This window comes from Carcharhinus amblyrhynchos, chromosome 19 (assembly GCF_965287045.1).
Source record: "Carcharhinus amblyrhynchos chromosome 19, sCarAmb.v2.hapA, whole genome shotgun sequence".
Taxonomy (NCBI): Eukaryota; Metazoa; Chordata; class Chondrichthyes; order Carcharhiniformes; family Carcharhinidae; genus Carcharhinus; species Carcharhinus amblyrhynchos.
Window position 1 is genome coordinate 35215342 of NC_137342.1, and position 20250 is coordinate 35235591.

General features: G+C 44.7%; 1 protein-coding gene across 2 annotated transcripts in view; it reads left to right on the forward strand.

Moving 5' to 3' along the window:
• The window catches only part of rbm28 (RNA binding motif protein 28), a 40353-nt gene that overhangs the window by 8927 nt on the left and 11176 nt on the right, over nt 1-20250 (forward strand). Inside the window, exons 4-17 of one of the 2 annotated variants that reach the window (XM_080207578.1) lie at nt 469-544; nt 2414-2506; nt 2677-2748; nt 4844-4988; nt 6491-6660; nt 6801-6882; nt 8525-8634; nt 9361-9434; nt 11218-11353; nt 12430-12494; nt 13044-13199; nt 14609-14758; nt 16581-16655; nt 18713-18936. In XM_080207578.1, coding sequence (XP_080063704.1) covers nt 469-544; nt 2414-2506; nt 2677-2748; nt 4844-4988; nt 6491-6660; nt 6801-6882; nt 8525-8634; nt 9361-9434; nt 11218-11353; nt 12430-12494; nt 13044-13199; nt 14609-14758; nt 16581-16655; nt 18713-18936 — 1628 coding nt within the window. The remainder of the gene's footprint in view (nt 1-468; nt 545-2413; nt 2507-2676; nt 2749-4843; nt 4989-6490; nt 6661-6800; nt 6883-8524; nt 8635-9360; nt 9435-11217; nt 11354-12429; nt 12495-13043; nt 13200-14608; nt 14759-16580; nt 16656-18712; nt 18937-20250) is intronic. The other variant, XM_080207579.1, reaches the window with a different exon arrangement.

Consider the following 20250-nt stretch of genomic DNA (forward strand, 5'->3'; position numbering starts at 1 on the left):
TGGACATGAGGGTGATAACGTAAATAGCGATCGGAGTAGGCTGTGGGTAATTTGCAGCTGTCAGCAGCTCAATAAAGTTGCAAAGTGAGTGCACAACAGGGACCGCTTACCCAGTGGAACTGACAGATTGGGAAGCCTTTGCTTACTGAAACTGAGGAACTCCATCAGTAACCAGGAGAGAGGCTGCTACTCACAACACTCCTCCTCAGTTAGTGTTTTCACAATGTATAATAGCCAACTTGTTTAAAGTAACTTCACATGTCTTTCACTTTACTCACCTTCAGCAAGAACAGAGATTTTGCACGTGAGATTTTTGGTGGAATGTGATAATTCCCACATTTGATCAGAAGGAGCATTGAATATATTATTGGATTGATCATCTTATGTCTCCAAGTGCCCCTGACCAGTTGCTTCCCTCCTCTCGAGTTTGGCCATTGTCCTCAACTGTAACTGTCGCTCTCTTTTCAGTGTTCAGAAGATGATTTGAAGACTATTTTTTCACAATTTGGGACTGTGCTGGAAGTTCACATCCCTGCAAAAGAAGGTTGGTGTCATGTTGGGAACTGTCTGCTTCAGGATGGTCAACACTGATCTTTTAGTTTTGGGGCCAAGTGTCCAATCAAGACTGGACTGGGAAATTTATCAGAGTTGTGCAGCTTTCCAGTCAGTTGTACAGGCAAGTAAACCAGGAGAAACACGAGAGAAGTTACAAAAAAACAGAGAACTTGCCCAAAATAATATTGCTTTGGGGAATAAAAAGGAGAGAGTTTAATTTAGCATAAGGATGGAAAATTCTAAAAGAGATGGAGGAAATGGGACCAATTGATAGCTCTTTGTGAATAACACAGGTCTGACGAACCAAACAACCTCATTCTGTGCTCATCACTCCATAATTTTATATTGTAGTATTCAATATAGTATTCTGCTGCTGTGGGAGATCAGTGCCCCTTAAATATACAAAGTCTAGTTTCAGTTAAATAAACAGTGGATAAAGAGGCGCCATGATGGCACAGTAGTTAGCACTGCTGCCTCACACAGCGCCAGGGACCTGGGTTCAATTCCCGGCTTGGATCACTCTGTGTGAAATCTGCATATTCTTCCCATGTCTGTGTGGGCTTGCTCCGGGTGCTGCGGTTTCCTCCCACAGTCTGAAAGAAGTGCTGGTTAGGTGCATTGGTCACACTAAATTTACCCTCAGTGTACCAGAACAGGTGCCAGAATATTTCACACTAACTTCATTGCAATGTTCATGTAAGCCTACTTGTGACACTAGTAAATAAACTACTATCAGGATAGCCAGAATTTAATTGCACTTCCTGTGTAATCCTGGCTTGAAATCCCTACCTTTTCTTTTGAGGAATAATTCCTGAGGTTATGGACATTCTGGGGGTTCCCTCCTCCCATGTGGGATAAACTGATAGGTGGGCCCATGTAGTTTACTGATGGTTCATCAGGTGGCACATAAGCAGGCAATAAGCTGGCAGGGTGGTAAACAGGATAAACTGCTGAACCTGGTGATAAACGGGCAGATGGTAGACAGGGTAAACTGTTGAGTGTCTGTGGTAAACTGGGGTTGGAATAATTGGCTGGCAAACTTGATGTGGTTGTGAAGCTGGCAGGTAGTGGGCAGGGCAAACAGGCAGCTCACCAACATGGAATTGGGTAATAGGATGGTGTGGCAGCTTCTCATAAGGTTTGCAGTAGCAGTTTGAAAGGAAGATGTATGTTTAAATATTGTGGAGTGGTATGAGGAAGAACCTGCAGCTTTAACTACATAACCTATTGTTTAGGTGGAAAATTCACAAGTGACTGTCAGAAAAATGTCTCCAGAATCACCAGGCAGCTTGTACTGACCGTGGTTGATGGATCAGGAACCGTCAGACACGCAGAGGTGAAAATGACACTCTGGTGTTGGTTTGGAGCAGTGAGTGTAACATCATATCCCCTTGACCACTATTTGTAAACATGCATGAGGCTGCCTTTTTCAATAGCTCTGAGCTCCAATTTTCAAGATGTATGAAAATCAGAATGAGGGTCTAACGGTGTAAAGATTCTGTGCCTGACAGCAGCCATGCTTTGACTCTGCCATCACTCCAGTTCTGAGTGCAAAGGTGGGACATTGAACCATTAAATAGCTACCTCTTTCTCATGTGCTGCGACCCATCTTGCTCACACCAGTGGGCTGGATGTGGGGGCCCCAGGCATTCTGATTCCTGTATGAAGTGGCTAAGTGAAATCCTTTGTCTGTTCCAAATGTCTGGTTTTCTTTGTATTTTAAGTGCGATGGCCACAGCACAGAGAGGAGGCACCAGATTCTTTCTCTCTACCAGCAAGGTATTTTGTCTTATACAGTGTTTGTTGCCCTGGTTTCACATTTCTGAACGTCTTGCATGTTTCCTTTTCTCTCATTCAGATGGGAAGATGCGAGGATTTGCATTTGTTCAATTCCGGAACCTTCTGGAGGCTGGGAAAGCCTTGAAGGGAATGAACCTGAAGGAGATTAAGGGTAATGAGAGCATTCTAGAGCCACTGGGTAAAGGTGGGAATGGAAGGGTGCGATGTGCAAGTAGCATTGGGGGTCTCGTCGCTGGGAGGTTGCGCAGTGCGGGGTCAGGAGGGGATGGGAGGAGTTATCAAGGGAGCTGATTGTTTCTGATGTCCTTGTTACTCATTCAGGTCGTCCTGTGGCAGTGGACTGGGCAGTGGCGAGGGACAAGTACACAGCAACAGCGAATCCCAAGAGCGCAGGTAACCTGAACAGCTTACTACAGATTATTGCGGGTCCCCTAGCAGAGATATTTGAATCATCGATAGTCACGGGTGAGGTGCCTGAAGATTGGAGAGTGGCAAATGTTGTGCCTTTGTTTAAAAAGGGATGCGGGGAAATGCCTGGGAACTACAGACCAGTGAGCCTCACATCTGTGCTGGGTAAATTGTTGGAAGGTATTTTGAAAGGTAGGATCTACAGACATTTAGAGATGCAAGGACTGGTAAGGAACAGTCAACATGGCTTTCTGAGTGGAAAATCATGTCTCACAAATTTGATTGAGTTTTTTGAAGGGGTCACCAAGAAGGTAGATGAGGGTGGTGCGGTTGATGTTGTCTGCGTGGACTTTAGCAAGGCCTTTGACAAGGTACCGCATGGTAGGTAGTTGCATAAAGTTAAATCTCACAAGACCCAGGATGAGGTATCTAAATGGATACAAAATTGGCTTCTTGAGAGAAGCCAAAGAGTGGTTATAGAGAGTTGTTTTTCAAACTGGAGGCCTGTGACCAGTGCTGGGCCCACTGTTATTTGTCATTTATATTAATGATTTGGATAAGAATATAGGGGGCATGGTTAGTAAGTTTGCAGATGGCGCCAAGATTTGTAGCATAGCGGACAGTGAAGAAAGTTATCTCCAATTGCAACGGGATCTTGATCAATTGGGCCAGTGGGCTGACGAATAGTAGATGGAGTTTAATTTAGACAAATATGACATGATGCATTTTAGTAGCTTGAACCAGGGCAGGACTTACTCAGTTAATGGTAGGGCGTTCAGGAGAGTTGCAGAACAGAGAGATCTAGGGGACGTGTTCATAGCTCCTTGAAAGTGGAGTCACAGGTGGACAGAGTGGTGAAGAAGGCATTCGGCATGCTTGGTTTCATCGATCAGAACATTGAATACAGGAGTTGGAATGTCATGTTGAAGTTGTACAAGACATTGGTAAGGTCACACTTGGAATGCTGTGTGTAATTCTGGTCACCCTATTATAGAAAGGATATTATTAAACTGGAAAGAGTGCAGAAAAGATTTAGTAGGACGTTACTGGGACTTGATGTATTGAGTTATAGGGAGAGGCTGGATAGACTGGGACTTTTTTCTTTGGAGCGTAGGAGACTGAGGGGTGACCTTATAGAGATCTATAAAATAATGAGGGGCATAGACAAGGTATGTAGTCAATATCTTTTCCCAAAGGTAGGGGAGTCTAAAACTAGAGGGCATAGGTTTAAGGTGAGAGGAGAGATACAAAAGTGTCCAGAGGGGCAATTTTTTCACACAGGGTGGTGAGTGTCTGGAACAAGCTGCCAGAGGTAGTGGTAGAGGTGGGTACAATTTAATGTTTTAAAAAGCATTTAGATAGTTTTATGGATACGATGGGTATAAAGGAATATGGGCCAAATGTGGGCAATTGGGATTAGCTTAGGGGTTTAAAAAAAAAGGGTGGCATGGGCAATTTGGGCCGAAGGGCCTGTTTCCATGCTGTAAACCTCTATGACTCCATTCATGGGAGTTTCAATTTGATTACATTGGTGGAGGTGTACAAAGGGATTTCCCTAGACTGTTCTATTCTTGGCAGCTTTCCTTGCAGTGAGTTGCCTATCTGTACTGCAAAATCAATTTACATTTATATAGCACCTTTTAGCAAAGTAAAAGTCCCAAGATGCCCCAGCAGAGCATGGTCAGACAAAATTTGACACCGAACCTCATTAGCAGCAATTAGGTTGGGAACCTGGTCACTGGAATAGGTTTTAAGGAACATCTAAAAGGAAGGGAGGAAATTTAGGGAGCGAATTCCAGAGCTTAGGGCCAATGGTGGCGTGAAGAAAGTTGGGGATAGACAGGAAAGCAGAACAGGAGGGTAGAGATCTGGAAGGTTTCAAGGCTGCAGGAGGTTACAGAGGTGGGGAAGGCCATAGGGGGATTTGAAAGCTGGATGAGATTTTAATATTGAGCCAATGCCCATCAGTGAATAAAGGCGGTGATGGGTGAATGGGACTTGGTGTGAGACAGGGTATGGATTTTGGCTAATGTGTATCCCAGCTGGAATTCTCAATGCTGATTGTGATTATTAATGGCAGGAGCTAAGGATGAGGAAACCAAGCCAGTTGCAGATAATGAAGAGGGTGAGGAAGAGGATGACGAGGACTCCGAGGACCAGGAAGACAAAGAATCCACTGAAGAGTCGAAACCGACTGTACAGCAAAAAGTGACATCTAAGAAGGGGTAATGGAGCAGTGTTAATCCTTATGCTAAGGACCCTGAGCTGTTTGAGAGATGTTCCTAGTGGGTGCAAGAGGGGAGTGATGAGCTCTCCTTTCTAAAGGTTTTAACTTGTGCTGTGTGTCACCTTGTGTGATTGTAAACAAAAGGCATTGAGTCACAGTGAGCTTGTAGGGGCCATGACAGTCATGTGCACCCTATTGGACTACCATACACTTTTTCCAAGTAGCAATGTACAGCAGGAGTCTGGCCTGAGCCTAGAGGTACTGCGGTCTGATTGTGGCAAACATGTTGCGGCCCAGCTGAATCTGGAATCCACAAACTGAACCAAATTTGAGGACCTTTTGGCTAAGCACCACACAGGTTGATGTTACAGACTGAGTCCATGTGTTAGGCCCTTTTCAGTGAACCAAGTGGCATGTTGATTGGTCAAATGGCATTAGACACTGCCAGATTAAGAGCTGCAGGAATGATTAACTACAATATCCATGCTTGACTATGCTCCCTTATATACTTCCAGGACATTTTGTTGTGCAAAATGAAGAATCTCGAACCATGCAAATACAGTAGAGCAGTGCGTCTTCAGGAGGAGCAGTGTGACATACAGCATAGATGTAGACTATTTGATCCATCTTGCCTTTGTTAGAACTATCTAATTAATCCCATTCACTTGCTCTTTCACCATTGCTCCATTTTTGCAAGTACTTATCCAGTTTTCTTTTGAAGGTTACTGGTGAATCTGATTCTACCACCTTTTGAGGCAATGGTTTTCAGATCACAACAACTTGTTTTAAAAAGAAAAGTTTCCTCCGGTTCACTCGAATTCAGCAGAGATGGATGTTTTTATTCAGAATGTGGAATTTGCTGCCACGAAGAATGATAGGGGTGAATGATGCAGTTGCGTTCGAGGGAAAGCCAAACCCACACATGAGAGAGAAAGTCAGAGGAGGATATGTTAATAGGGCTGGATAAAGTAGATGGGAGGAGAGGTGTATGGAACATCAACATTGACTTGTATTGGTTGGGTGAATGGCCTGTTTCTGTGCTTTAAATTCCATGATTCCAGAATTAAGGATGCAGATTGATCAGAAGGATTCTACAACTTTAAAAGGTTCAATTGAGACAGGCTGCATGGACTTGGCTTGTGGCTTGTATTCCCTCATCTAAGTGACAATCTAATTCAGATAATTTCTCACCATAATTTATGTGCTCAAGTCTCTGGAGTAGAGACTTGAATCCAACACCTTTAGAGCCCAAGGTGAGTATTGCTATTTTGCTATAATGACTAAGGTCACTCATTCTTGGCTCAGTTTCATCCACTGAACCGTGCTTTATCTGTGGTCTTCAACATGCAAGCAGGCCATTCAGCCCAACTAATGAGTGGCATTAGGCTCCCACCGTCACCGCCAGAATTAGACACCAGATTCAGATGCAAATTTCAGACTGATTCCATATCAGTCTGGGATGCTCAGAATTAAATCTCACTGGAATATCTTGCATTTCAGATCACAGATGAGGGAGGAGGAGGAGGATTCCGATGATGAAATTGATGATGACGATGATGAAATTGATGATGACGATGATGAAATTGATGATGACGATGATGATGATGATGAACATGTGTCAAGTGAAGAAGGTTCAGGGGATAGTGATCTAGAGTCGGAAGATGAGGAAAGTGAGTGATAAGTTAAAGCCTCACACAAGCATTTTCTAAACATTGGTGGGATCAATGCAGATAGTGGAAACAAGGAAGTTGTCTAGAGTTTGCACACTACGGGGCATGACGCCTTCAAACAGTTTGCCTTTCTCATTCAGATGAAAAGCCTGCGAAGAAAAAGAAGTCGAGAAAGTCCAATCTCCCAGTGGATGTTCATGAAGAGCGGACAGTCTTCATCAGGTCAGGCCAGAAATGTTTTTTTTAAGGAGGTGGTGGAAGGGGGAGGTTGCAGAAAATTTAAAAGCAATTGTATTCTATAGACTTCTAATTTTCTCTGCGGATGAGATGCTGTAAAGCAAGTGTTCAAATGCCTTTTTTGAGTTGCTGGCCTAGTTGCAAGTACCTAACCAACTGCAGAAAGTCTAAAACAAAACAACTTGGTAACCAAGGACTGTTTATGCTATCTGGTATGGGAGTGGTGCCTGGACTCTGAGGGGTGAGTGGTGAACTGGATTCTGAGGCAGAGGATGTCACTTCAGCTAAAGCTGTTCTGTGGTCTTCTTGTCCCTGAGGAGGAATGACACCCCACCCTTTCTAATCCCTTGTGGCAAATGACTCTGCATGCTCAATGTGTGTGTTAATCTCTTAGGAATCAAGCCCATGCCTCAGTGTATGGCATTCCCTTACGGAATGCGCTTGTCTCACATGTCCGATTCCAATCCTTTCAAGCACCGTGCCCACGTTTCATTCTCCATGTCCCTCAGGAATGTGTCTAGCTGTCAGTCCACAGTTCATTAGTAGAAAAGGGAATGAGTTCCTGGCTCCCTTATCTCTCCACTGGTTTACCAGCTAGGGTTTCTGGTCATTTATCGATGCATATGTCTTTGTCAAGCTGCATCACTGCACCTGCTGGACTCTCTGGGTTAAATTGCGTCTGTGTTCATTGATTTACTTAGGCTTTTGTTTGTTTGTTTGTTACCAGATGGTTTTTCCATATGTGCTCCTGATTAATCTTTTATTATTATTATTAATCTGATTAATCCACTTTGGTAGGAAGAATGGTAGGAAGGACTATTACTTACGGGGCGAAAAACTGCAGCAGGCGACGGTGCAGAGGGACCTCGGGGTCCTTGTGCATGAGTCGCAAAAACCCAGCTTGCAGGTGCAGCAGGTGGTCAGGAAGGCGAATGGGATGCTGGCCTTCATAGCGAAGGGGATTGAATATAAAAGTAGGGAGGTCTTGCTGCAGCTGTATAGGGCATTGGTGAGGCCGCAACTGGAGTACTGTGTGCATTTTTGGGCGCCGCACTGCGCAAAGATATTTTGGCCTTGGAGGGAGTGCAGAGGAGGTTTGCTAGGCTGATACCGGAGTTGAGGGGGTTGAGCTATGAGGAGAGGCTGAATAAACTGGGCTTGTACTCGTTAGAGTTTAGAAGAATGAGAGGAGATCTCATTGAGACGTATAAGATGATGAATGGGATGGATAGGATAGGATAGAGGTGGAAAGACTCTTCCCACTCAAAAAAGACAATAGGACTAGGGGGCACAGCCTCAAGATAAAAGGGGAGCGGTTTAGAACGGAGTTGAGGAGGAACTTCTTCACTCAAAGGGTGGTGAATCTCTGGAATTCTCTGCCCGTTGAAGTGGTGGAGGCTGCCTCGCTAAATATTTTTAAGACGCAGGTTGATAGGTTTTTGATAGGAGAGGGGATTAAGGGTTATGGGGAGAGGGCGGGAAAGTGGAACTGAGCAGCGACAGATCAGCCATGATCTTATTGAATGGCGGGGCAGGCTCGAAGGGCTGGATGGCCTACTCCTGCTCCTATTTCTTATGTTCTTATGTTCTTAATCTGATATCCTGCTTTCTTCAATTTCTCCTGCAGGAACCTGTCCTTTTCCACCGAGGAAGATACACTCGGGGAGATGTTAGAGCAGTTTGGAGACCTGAAGTATGTTCGTATTGTCATGCACCGTGATACAGAGCACTCCAAAGGTGAGGCAAGGAGCATGGCGCTCTACATGGCTTGTTTGTGATTGCAGAATAAGTGTATAACAGACCATCCAGTTTGGCGTAGAGAAGTAGATACCAGAACGCTCTTGGAGTTTCAAGCACAGCTCTGCAGTGTTAAGTTGATCTCAGATGGGGAGCTGCTGCTTTTGGCTTCAGTGAACCTGGATTAAGGAGGGAATAATTAGCCAAGGTTCCTGATCCTGATTGCTGTCTCCTCAATCCTGCTGTTGTGTGGAAAAAGAGCCTATATGACTCACCTCAATTAAATGGCCTCTCCAGATTCCCCACAAAAGATGTTGAGGTTTTTGATCCCTGTGCACTAATATCTCCTCTCAGATGGCACCAGTGAGAGTGCAGCATTCCTTTACAACTGCACTGCAATATTGGTATAGCTTATCTACTCTGTAGATTGGGACTAAAACCTCTGACCTGACTCTGGTGTGGTTACTGTCCACTTCACTGTGACTGGTAGCTTCCTTTGTTCTTGTCCATCAGTGTTGGACACAGAAAGTTTTAGGCTTTTCTTCCAGAATCTGTGGATTCCTCTAGGAACCAAACAACTGGAAGATAGGTTTATGGCCAAGTGCAGAGCACAGCCTATACTGAGTGCCCATTATGTGTTTTTATGGTTTCCTAGTTGGGGGGAGAGAAGCTGATGTCTGCTGTTTGACCTTTTATGTCTCATCCTCTTGATTCCACCTGTTGCAGGTTGTGCCTTTGCCCAGTTTATGACGAAGGAGTCGGCAAAACAGTGTGTGGAGGCAGCAGAGAGCCAGAGCGAGGTAAGGATTTCCAGTTTTTAGAAGTATTGCATATTAATGAGACCAGCCTGCTACATGAAATTAAAACTCATTGCACCATCTCTGATTTTAGCCCTTTCCTTCCTAAGATCTTAAAATTAAGGATTCCCCCTTTGGTCTTTCTTTCCTCCTGCTGAATACAGGCTTTTTAAAATGAAAACTTGCATCTACTACTTGATTCGTGAAAGTTGTTTTCACCGGCTGATGATATCCTGACTGCAGACCCTGGTCATCCTCCAGTTTTTGTTAGATGCTGAGGAGGAGGGAAGACCATTTGACTGTCCCTGACATCAATTCTGCTGCTGCTGATGGCTCATAGTACTTCATGGTTGCCCAGTTTTGAGTTACTAGATCTGTTTGAAATCTTTCCCATTTAGCACACTGGTAGTGCCACACATTATAATGGAAGGTATTCTCAATATGAGGACTGTAGTTTGTCTCCATTAGATTGTGCAGTGACCACTCTTACTTCTGTCCATGACAGCATCAGTATCATTGGCAGACAGGTTGGTGAGAAGTTGGGGGGGGCGGGGGGGGGGGGGGCGGGGGGGGGGGGGGGGGGGCGCGGGGGGGGGGGCGGCGGTCCAAGTATTATTTTCCCTTTTTGTTGATTCTTTCTTCTGTGGTAAATGCAGTCTAACTGCTATGCTCTTTAGGACTCTGCCAGCTCAAGTCAATAGTGGTGCTACCAAGTCATTCTTGCAGATAGACATTGAAGCCCCCCACTCAACTTTGCCACCTTCCATGCTTCTTCCAATTGGTGTTCAACATGGAGAAATGATTCATCAACTGAGGGGTGGGTAATTTGGCAATCAGCAGGAGACTTCCTTGCCCCTGTGTGACTTAAAGTCATGATCTTTCATAGGGATGTGGAGGACTCCCAGGAGACCCGCTTCCCTGATTATAACTACTGATCTGCTGCCACCTCTGGTGGATCTGTTGTGCCAGTGTGGCAGGAACATACCCAGGGACGGTGATGATGGTGTCTGGGTTATGATTCTGTCAGTATGATGATGTCAGGTTGTTGCTTGATGACTCAGTTGGTCGTCTCTTTCAATTTTGACACAAACCCCCAGATGTTAGTACAGAAGAATTTATTTGAGGGCAGTGGGTCTGGAGTCACATGTAATTCAGACCAGATAGTTTTTACAAAACAGAGGGATTTTTGTGACAATTGACAATGATTTCAAGATCTCTATTACTGAGACTAGCTTTTTAATTGAATTCAAATACCACCAGTTGCCTTGATGGGATTTGAACCCATTAGCCTGGTATACCAGATTACTAGCCCATTGACATTGCCATTACACCACTGCTTCCCTGGTTCGAGTCCTGCCACTGCAGATGGTGGAATTTGAATTCAATAAAACAAAACTCTGGAATTAAGAATCTACTGATGACCATGAAACCATTGTCGATTGTTGGAAAAACCCATCTGGTTCACTGAGTCCTTTAGGGGAGGAAATTTGCTGTCTTTACCTGGTCTGTCCGACATGTGACTCCAGAGCCACAGCAATGTGGTTGACTCTTAACTACCCTCCAGCAACTAGGGATAGGAAATAAATGCTGGCCAGCCAGTGACACCCATCTCCCACAAATGAATGAATTAAATTAAAAATATATTCCCCCCATTGTCAAATATTTGAGACATCTTGCTGTGCTACAGGTGGTGTGTACCATAAAAGTCAGATTTGTTGTTTATTGTTGGCTTCCTATGGTTTTGCCCATGGATGTCCTAACATAAACCACGCACATTAACTTCTAGAAGGGAGGTCTCTGGCTGGACGGGCGGAAGCTGACTGTGACCTTGGCAGTCACTCGAGAAGAGGCCCAGAAACTTGCCGAGAAGAAATCGGACAAACCATCTGGAACACGGAATCTGTACCTGGCTCGAGAGGGTTGTAAGTATTTTGGGCAGGGATTTGGTCAGGAGGATTTTGTTCTTTGCAGCTCTGTGTATTAATCAAGTAATTCTCTGTGGCTCAGGAGGTAACACTTTCACCTCTTGAATCTGAGGGTCAATGATCAAGTCCCACTGAGACGTGAGCACATAATGCAGGCAATGCAATACTGAGAGAATACAGTAGTGCTGTCTGTTGAATGAGACCGTAAGCTAGGGCCCTTCTGGCCTTTCAGGTGGATGTAAGCGATCCCCTGGCACTAATTGAGACAAGGCAAGAAAACTAATCCCAGTGTCTTGGGATTAGTTTTCTCTCAATCAACACGTTCGATTCTCAGCTTGGGTCACTCTTTGCATGTTCTCCCCATGTCTGTGTGGGTTTCCTCTGGGTACTCTGGTTTCCTCCCACCATCTGAAAAACGTGTTGGTTAGGTGCATTGACTATGCTAAATTCTCCCTCAGTGTAGCCAAATAGGTGCCAAAGTGTAGCGACTCGGGGATTTTCACAGTAACTTTGTTGCAGTGTTAATGTAAGCCTACTTGTGACTAATGAATAAATAGACTTTAAAAATAAAATTAATGAATCAGACTATCTGGCCATTATCTCATGAAGTTTGTGGGATCTTGCTCTGCGCAAATTGGCTGCCACATTTCTTACATTAAAATAAAGTATTTCATTGGTTGTGAGCTCTTGAGACACCCTGCGGTTATGAAAGGCGCTAATTTAGTACAATCCACTCTCTCTCGATTTAAGAACTAGATGCCTCTAAGTTTTGATTGCACTTTTCCTATCCTACAAATCAAAACAGCAATTTCTGATCAGCACTATAAATAATTGGGATGTTAGGGGTTAGGTGGAATTTTTATGTAAAGGGTATTGAATGTGGAATGCTTGACCACAAGCGATTATTATTGGGCATTACGGACACATGTAAAGTACTGAAGCCATTAGAGAAGTGATGTTGGAGAAGAGATCTCCAGTGTGGGATGCTGTATCTCTGGCCTGTGCTTACCATGTCTGGCTCGCCAATGATGGAACTGGATTTCAGAAGCTTATCCTTTTCCCATTCCCTGCAGTGATCCGAGCAGGAATGAAATCGGCAGAGGGCGTGAGTGCCTCAGACATTACCAAGAGAATGCGGGTGAGTCATCCAGCCATCCTTCGGAATACAAATGGAACTACAGCATTTATCTGTGTTTCTTTTAAAGCTGTTATCCATGGTATGTTTTTCTCTCTCCTTTTTGCTCCCTTATACTGATTCTTGCTGGAGATGTGGAAAGAATGGTTTTATTTTGTGGTTGAACTCCCCAGCCAGTGGAAGCCTTAGCAATATGCTTGGTTTAGAACAAGCCATAACAGCAATTTGTTTCAGCATGCGACAATGTCTAGAGGGCACTATAACCATACCTCAGAATGGTGAACAAGCAGGTCATTTCACAGTGAGTGTTTGGAGTAGATTACCTAGGGCAGGTGATAGGGTCAGCAAATTCAAGAGGGAGCTTGATAGATATTTGCTGAATAAAGTGAGTCCCCTTGTGCACTGTGCCCTCACAGGCCCTCCACCCCGCCCTTGCGTCCTCACCCTCCGCCCTGCCCTCACGCTGCCGCCCTCCGGTCTGCCATTCTTCAGTGAACTGCTGACAAGTTCTGTGCAGAACTCTGATCCAGTGATTGCCCTTGTTCTGTTTAGTTTGAGGAACTGAAGCGTCAGAAGCTGAAGGATATAAACATCTTTGTCTCGCCTACGAGGCTGTGCGTCCACAACGTTCCGAAGTCTTTGACTGACCAGCAGCTGCGGAAGCTTTGTTTGCAGGCCGTCGGCACAAAGGATGTGCGGATAAAGGAGGTAAGAACGAGTGGGGGGGGACATTGTCTGAGAGCTTCGTCCTTGACCATTCTGGAAGGAAAATGTGTCATGAGAGCTGTGACTGCGTTTCAACATCTTGCCATTTGTGGGGCTGTTGTCGAGGAAACGAGTGCAGGGAAAGACCTCATTAAGTCATTCTGTGACAGCTAGCAGCTCTTCCAGTGATACTGCTCACAGTAAGAAATGATCCCTGGTTTAAAAGGGGCAAGAGCGTTCTTACTGTAAAATGTACTGTTCGGCTGCTGGGATGACAGCTGTGGCTTTTAAAAGCACCCAAATATATTTTCTATTCTGCGATAGGTCATCTGGAGTTTATAATTTTTGTTTCTTGTGGCCAAGTGAAAATATAAAGGTTGGACAGGGTAGATTCAGAAAGAATGTTCTCAGTGGTGGGGGAGTCCAGAACTAGGGGTCATAGTTTGAGGATAAGAAGTAAACCTTTTAGAACTGATGTGAGGAGAAATTTCTTCATCCAGAGGGTGGCGAATGTGTGGAATTCAACCCCACAGAAAGTAGTTGAGGTTACAGTATTGTGATTTCAAGAAGAAATTAGATACAGCTGTTGGGGTTAAAGGGATCAAGGAATATGGGGGGAAGGTGGGATCAGGATATTGAATTCAATGATCAGCCATGATCAAGATGAATGGTGGAGCAGACTCAAAGGGCCGAATGGTTACATCTGCTTCTAGTTTCTATGGTAAGTTGTTGCAGTCAGAATCTAGAGACACATTCCAAATATTTTGGCTTCTGCATTAGTAAAGTATTTTGAAAGATGACAAATATTCGACTGTATGCACTGTTTGCAATAACGGAAGTAAGTTGCTTTGTTTTCAATTAGCCCAGGTTGATGGTGTTGCTTGAACAGATAAGGTCAAGAAGAATTTATATAGCACCCTTAAGGTAAAATGTCTTAACATGAGCTTTATGAAACAAAATTTAACATTGACACACGAGATGTTGGGGCAGATAGCCAAAAGTTTGGTCAAAGAATTTGGTCAAAGAAGCTTCTTAAATGTGAAGAAAGAAGTCAAGAGGTTTTGAGAGGGAATTTCAAAGGTTGCAGCTTTGGTAGCTGAAGGCATGGCTGCCAGTAGTGGAGTGGTGGAAACTGAGGATTTGCAAGAACCAGAATTTGGAAGGGTTCAGACGACTGATGGTTTGGAGTAGGTTACAGAGATAGGGAAGGCTTGGATGATTTGAAAATCAGGATGATAATTTTAAAATGGAGGTATTACCAGACCCAGGAGCCAACCTAGTTCCGTGAGTGCAGGGTGTGACTGATGAATGGATCATGATGTGAATGAGGACACAGGGCGGATATACCTGTGCACTGAACAAGCTGTGTTCTGCAACCAGCTCACCGCTGTTTCCCCGTGTTTTCCCTTTAGTGTCGGATCATGCGGGACTTGCAGACAGCGAAGACAAAAGAGGGTGGACGCTCTCTGGGCTATGGGTTCGTAGAGTTCACAGAACATAGCCACTCCCTGACAGCTCTGCGCTTTCTGAACAATAACCCGGATATCTTTGGACCAGAGAAGGTGAGTGAGGTCGTGTCTGGTGTGCCAGTGTAACAAATCAGATTGCATGGCGGTTGTGGTTGTGGTGGTGTAAACCAGTGCCCTCTGGTCTGCAACTGTACCAAGCAGTATTATGTCTGGGAGGCATTACTCTTTTCTCCCGAGTATCAGAAGTTATGTCCGCATAGATTTTTGGATAATGTAGCAGGTTAGCTATTTGCACCTCAGCTCCTGGACCGTCTGCAGTGACCACAATCCAACCCAGGCCCATAACCCCATGCATTAACTCTAGTTAGCCCCCCTGATAGTAAGCAGCAATTTAGCATGGCCAATCCACCTAACCCGCACATCTTTGGACTGTGGGAGAAAACTGGAGCATCCGGAGGAAACCCTCGTAGACATGAGGAGGATGTGCAAACTCCACACAGACAGCAACTCAAGTGGGAATCGAACCAGGGTCCCTGGCGCTGTGAGGCAGTAGTGCTAACTACTATGACATGTGCCAGTGTCTCCCGACTGTATGAAATGAGTTTGGCAATCTTAGTCTTGATCCCCATTCCCATCAGATTTGCAACTTGGATCATCTCGTAGTTATTAATTGTTGCTATTAGGATGTGCTTCCAATGCATCCTCTAACAATTCCCCCGTTCCCTCTGACACAAGCACTGCACTGTATTGATGCTGGGCCAGTAACTTGGTGTCCTCCATCAGAATGGTACTGATCCAAAAGGAGCAATTGTTGGCCGGAGTAGAGTTTGCTTTGCTTTGCCTGATTTGGGATCACTGAAGTGGAAAATACTCCAATCCCATTGAAATTCCTGACTGTCAGATCCACCAGCCAAAGCAGAAGGAGGTGAAAAAAATCCCAGCTAGGCCCCTCCTGATATGCGTTTTGAGTGAGGGGGGGGTGTGGTGTTACAGTGTTCAGGTACATCCTTATCTCGAATGGTGCATGATGATTACGTGGGGCAGTAATAAAATGCCTTGAGCTGTGTGATCCTAGTGTACTGCTCACTAAACCGAGCTGCGGAGCTGGATGATCCAGGATTCTGTCCTTGTTGCATGAGATTGTCAGTTGGGCATTCCTGGTGAGAAATGAGATTCTTACTCCTGATCATATACAGTGGTTTTTCGCTGCAATGTCCTTAAGTATCCTGTCAACACACATTTTTTCAGGAGAGCATGTGGGGAGAAACCATTTTCTCTGGTGAGTGGGTCAGTAACCAGAATTGATAGATTTAATTGGGTAAACAACTCAGGGTTATGAGAAATATTTCTGCACAATGTTGTTAAGGTCTGGGATGTATAAGTGGTAGAAGCAGATTCTGCAGGAAAAGTATTGGGCGCGTATTTGGAGAGGACCAATTTTTGCAGGATTATAGGGAAAAAGATTCGAGTGTGCGGTTTCCTGTTGGTTCTCTATTGATGCATATAAAATTGTGCCCACTTGAGAGAGAGAGAGAGAGAGCTACTGTACTGCCTCAGTAACCAAAGTAGGCACTTTTAGGAGAGACAGGTTAAGGAATGTAAGAGAGAAAAGAATTCTAAATGAACTAGAATTCTATTTTTCTAGCTTTTCTTGCACCAGTTTTCTGCCTGCCCAGTGCCAGCAGCACAAAGCATCCTAAACACAGTGAAACCAGGATCCGTTGTGATGATAATACCTTAATGTTGGTGGGATTGGACTGCTTAATAATCAACAGCACCAGATCTCACTTTACTGAGGCTGCAGTCACCTCAGTGGCCCACTGCAGAGACTGATTCAAGGTGTGCAGCATTTATGTTGTGTCTGCACAAGACATCTAATCTTGTTCTTTTGTATTTTTTTCCCCTCTTGTCACAGAGGCCAATCGTGGAATTCTCACTGGAAGATCGGAGAAAGCTGAAAATCAAAGAAATGAGAGCGCAACGCAATCGGGTAAGGGAATTTCCACTGGGGCTTGGTTGAAAGTTCTAACACTGAAAGGGCACATTAGTCTCCGGGGTGAGTTCACAGGGTGTGGGATTATATTGTGGCTATTCAGTTTGAAGACTAATGGTCAATTAATTAGATGTGGGGAAGGGAGGCTGTTTAGCTAATCATTGAAACTGAGGACACAGAAGGCGGTCATTTGGCCCATCATACTTCTGCTGGCTTTTTAGAAGATCTATCCAGTTAATCTCTCTCACTCTCTGTTTTTTTCCCAGCTGCTCTGCAAGTCTTCCTTTTCATTCCCATTTGAAAGCTACTATTGAACCTGCTTCTAACTCTTTCAAAGCATCAAGGCTGTTGCAGCTGTTTCTGTGGGACAAATGGCCAGTTAATCTGTTTTCAGTTATGAAGCGCTTTGGTATATAATGAGAATGTGATGTGGTGTTATGCAAATACAGCCTTAATTTCCCTGCAATTTTTTCTTGCCCACCACATATGAACTCACACATTAGGAGCAGGCGTAGGCCATTCAGCCCCTCGAGCCTGCTCCGCCATTCAATAAGATCATGGCTGACCTGATTGTAACTCCAACCCCACATTCTTGCCTACCCCAATAACCTTTCACCCTCTTGTTAGTTAGGAATCTATCCAGCTCGGCCTTAAAAATATCCGAAGACTGCTTCCACTGCCTTTTGAGGGAGAGCATTCCAGGTACCACCTTCAGAAAGAAAACATTTCTGCTCATCTTAAATGAGCAGCCAATTATTTTTAAACGGTGAACCCCCTCCTCCCCAAGTCCTGGATTCTCTGACAAGAGGAAACATATTCTTTCCACATCCATCCTGTCAGTGCCCCTCAGGATCTTATAGGTTTCAATCAAGCCATGTCTTACTGTTCTAAGCTCCAATGGATGCATGTCCAGCCTAACCTTTCCTCAAAAGACAATCTGCCCATTCCAGATATTAATCTGGTAAACCTTCTCTGAACTGCTTCTAATGCATTTGCATTTCTTTCCTTAAATTAGACCAACACAATACTCCAGATGTGATTTCACCAATACCCTGTACACTGAAGCACAACCTCCCTACTTTTGTAATTAATTCCCCTCACAATCAATGATAACATTCTATTAGCTTTCCGAATTACTCTTTGTACCAGTATGCTAGCCTTTTGTGATTCGTACACTAGGACACCCAGATCCTCTCACCATTTAGACAATAAGCATTTTTATTTTTCCTGCCAAAATAGACAGTTTCACCGTTGCCCACATTATACTCCATTTGCCAGATCTTTGCCTACTCATTTAACCTATCCTTATCGCCTCCTTAGGCCCGCTTCACAATTTACTTTAAAATACAAGTATCATCTTGTATGCATGGACACAATCTTATGTGCCGTTCACGCCACACTCCCGCTGCAGCGAGGTTGGAGAATTAGGCGGCCAGCCAAATCTCCGTTCGCTGCGGTGGGATGGGAAAACCCAGCCGGTGTGAATTTTGGTAAGGGTGGCACAGTGCACTGGTGCCTCACAGTGCCAAGAGCCTGGGTTCAATTCTGGCCTTGGGTCACATTCTATGTGGAGTTTGCATGTTGTCCTTGTGTCTGTGTGGCTTTCCTCCAGGTGCTCCGGTTTCCCCCTATCAGTCTAAAGGTGTGCGGGTTTGGTTGATTGGTTATGTTACATTGTCCCTTTGTGTCAGGGGGATTAGGAGGGTAAATATGTGGGGTTATGGGGATAGGGCCTGGGTGGGATTGTTCTTGGTTCAGGCTCGATGGGCCAAATGGTCTCCTTCTGCACTGTAGAAATTCTATGGTTCAAACATTGGGGTTCTGATGCCATATTGTCCAGTTTGGATAGGAGTTCCCTTTTGAAATGTAAATGCTGCTATATCCTGTTTGAGCCACTGGAGGGTGCTGTCACACAGCTGTAGTGAGCAGCAGCTGTGAACCACGGTTTAATTCTGAGGACAACTCTAATTCCAGTGGATCTAATCAACTGAAACTTGAATGGTTAAAAGAAATAAATAGGTCTGTAAATTCTTTGTTGCTGTTTCTTCTGACAGCAGGTGCAGCAGCTTAAAGCAGGAGTGATCACACAGAAACAGACTGGGAAACCCCATGCATGCCCAAGCAACCAACAGCAGACCAATCCCAAACCTGCCCCTCAGGACCACAAATCGTGGTCTGGATTTTGTACCAAGCCCGAGGTTGAGATGGTGGAGTTAGCCAATGGCAAGAAACGGAAGAAGGTGCTGCCTCTACCATCGCACCAAGGCCCCAAAATCCGGTAAGGCTTTATCCCGGGGATATCCCGTGGAATCTTATAGCTCGGAAGGCAGTCATTTGTCTTGTTGTTGTCTGCTGAGTCTTTGATCCAAATTTAGTTTCACAACCCTGTCCAGTTTCCTCCAGAAGATGGAGTCTCATTCTACCACCCCAGCAGGCAGTACATCTCCAGATCTTAACATGTGTGTCTCTAACCAGTTGTGATAATTTGGCCACCTCACCACAGGAAAGGTGGTGCTACCGTCCAGAAAGTGAATAATGAAGACAATTCTGGCAATTGAGAGTTTCAGCTTCGAGGAAAGGCTGGAGAAGTTTTCCTTGTTGCGGTTTGATGGTGGGGTGGGCGGGTGTGAAACAAGAGTTTGAGGTTGAATTGAATGTTTTCCAGGCCATGAAGGAAGCTGGCAAAGTTGACCTGGGGATGTTGTATTGATTTTGTAGGCTGTATGCTCTTAAAGCAGGAGACTGTGGGTTCAAGCTCCAGTCCACAGACGTGATCACATATTCCAGGCTGACGCTCCCTATACATTGGCAGAGTGGGTTGAGGCTGTTTAAAAAGATCCCATATTAGTAGTTTAACAAGAAAAGGAAAGTTCTCAGTAAGTGTTTGTCCTTCAAGCAAGACCACAAAAACGTAGATTATTTATCTGATTGTCTAATTGCTGTTTGTAGAAACTTACTGAACCCAAACTGAGTGTTACAATTCTCCACTGGATGTGGCTGCATTGGCCCATGTAACATCTGATGTGTAGGAAGATTGGTATCACAGGTTCAAAGGACACCAGATAAATTTAGCAAGTTGTGTATGTGAAGTTGGGGGAGCTTTTTCACCCAAAGGCTAATCACTTTGTGCAGTAGGTTCTTGGAGAAGGACAGTGAAGCAGACTGTTAGTGAGACCGCCTGGGAAAATGAAATTGAGCCAGTGTCTCACTTATATCACTGAGTAACAGACTTGAATGTCTGGAATATCATCTCTGCACAGTATCCCAATGTGTAACAGACATTCTCAACGTCTCACCTGCTGAGATGCGCATCTGTGATTGATTATTTCAGTGCATGCCTGGCCAACCTCCTATTTTGCACCCCCTCTGCACTTTGCACTAACACTTACTCCTAAACACTATTTTTTTGTTATAACTTGCATCCAGATATATTCGCCCATCGCTGTGTGCTTACTGACACTGGCTCCCTGTTAAATAACGGGGGATTGAGGCATGAACTACTTGTCTTCGTTTTCAAATCCCTCTTGGACTTTGTTTCCCTGCTCCTGACTCTCCGACTTGCTCCCCTCCCTCTCCCTACCGTTATCTTTAT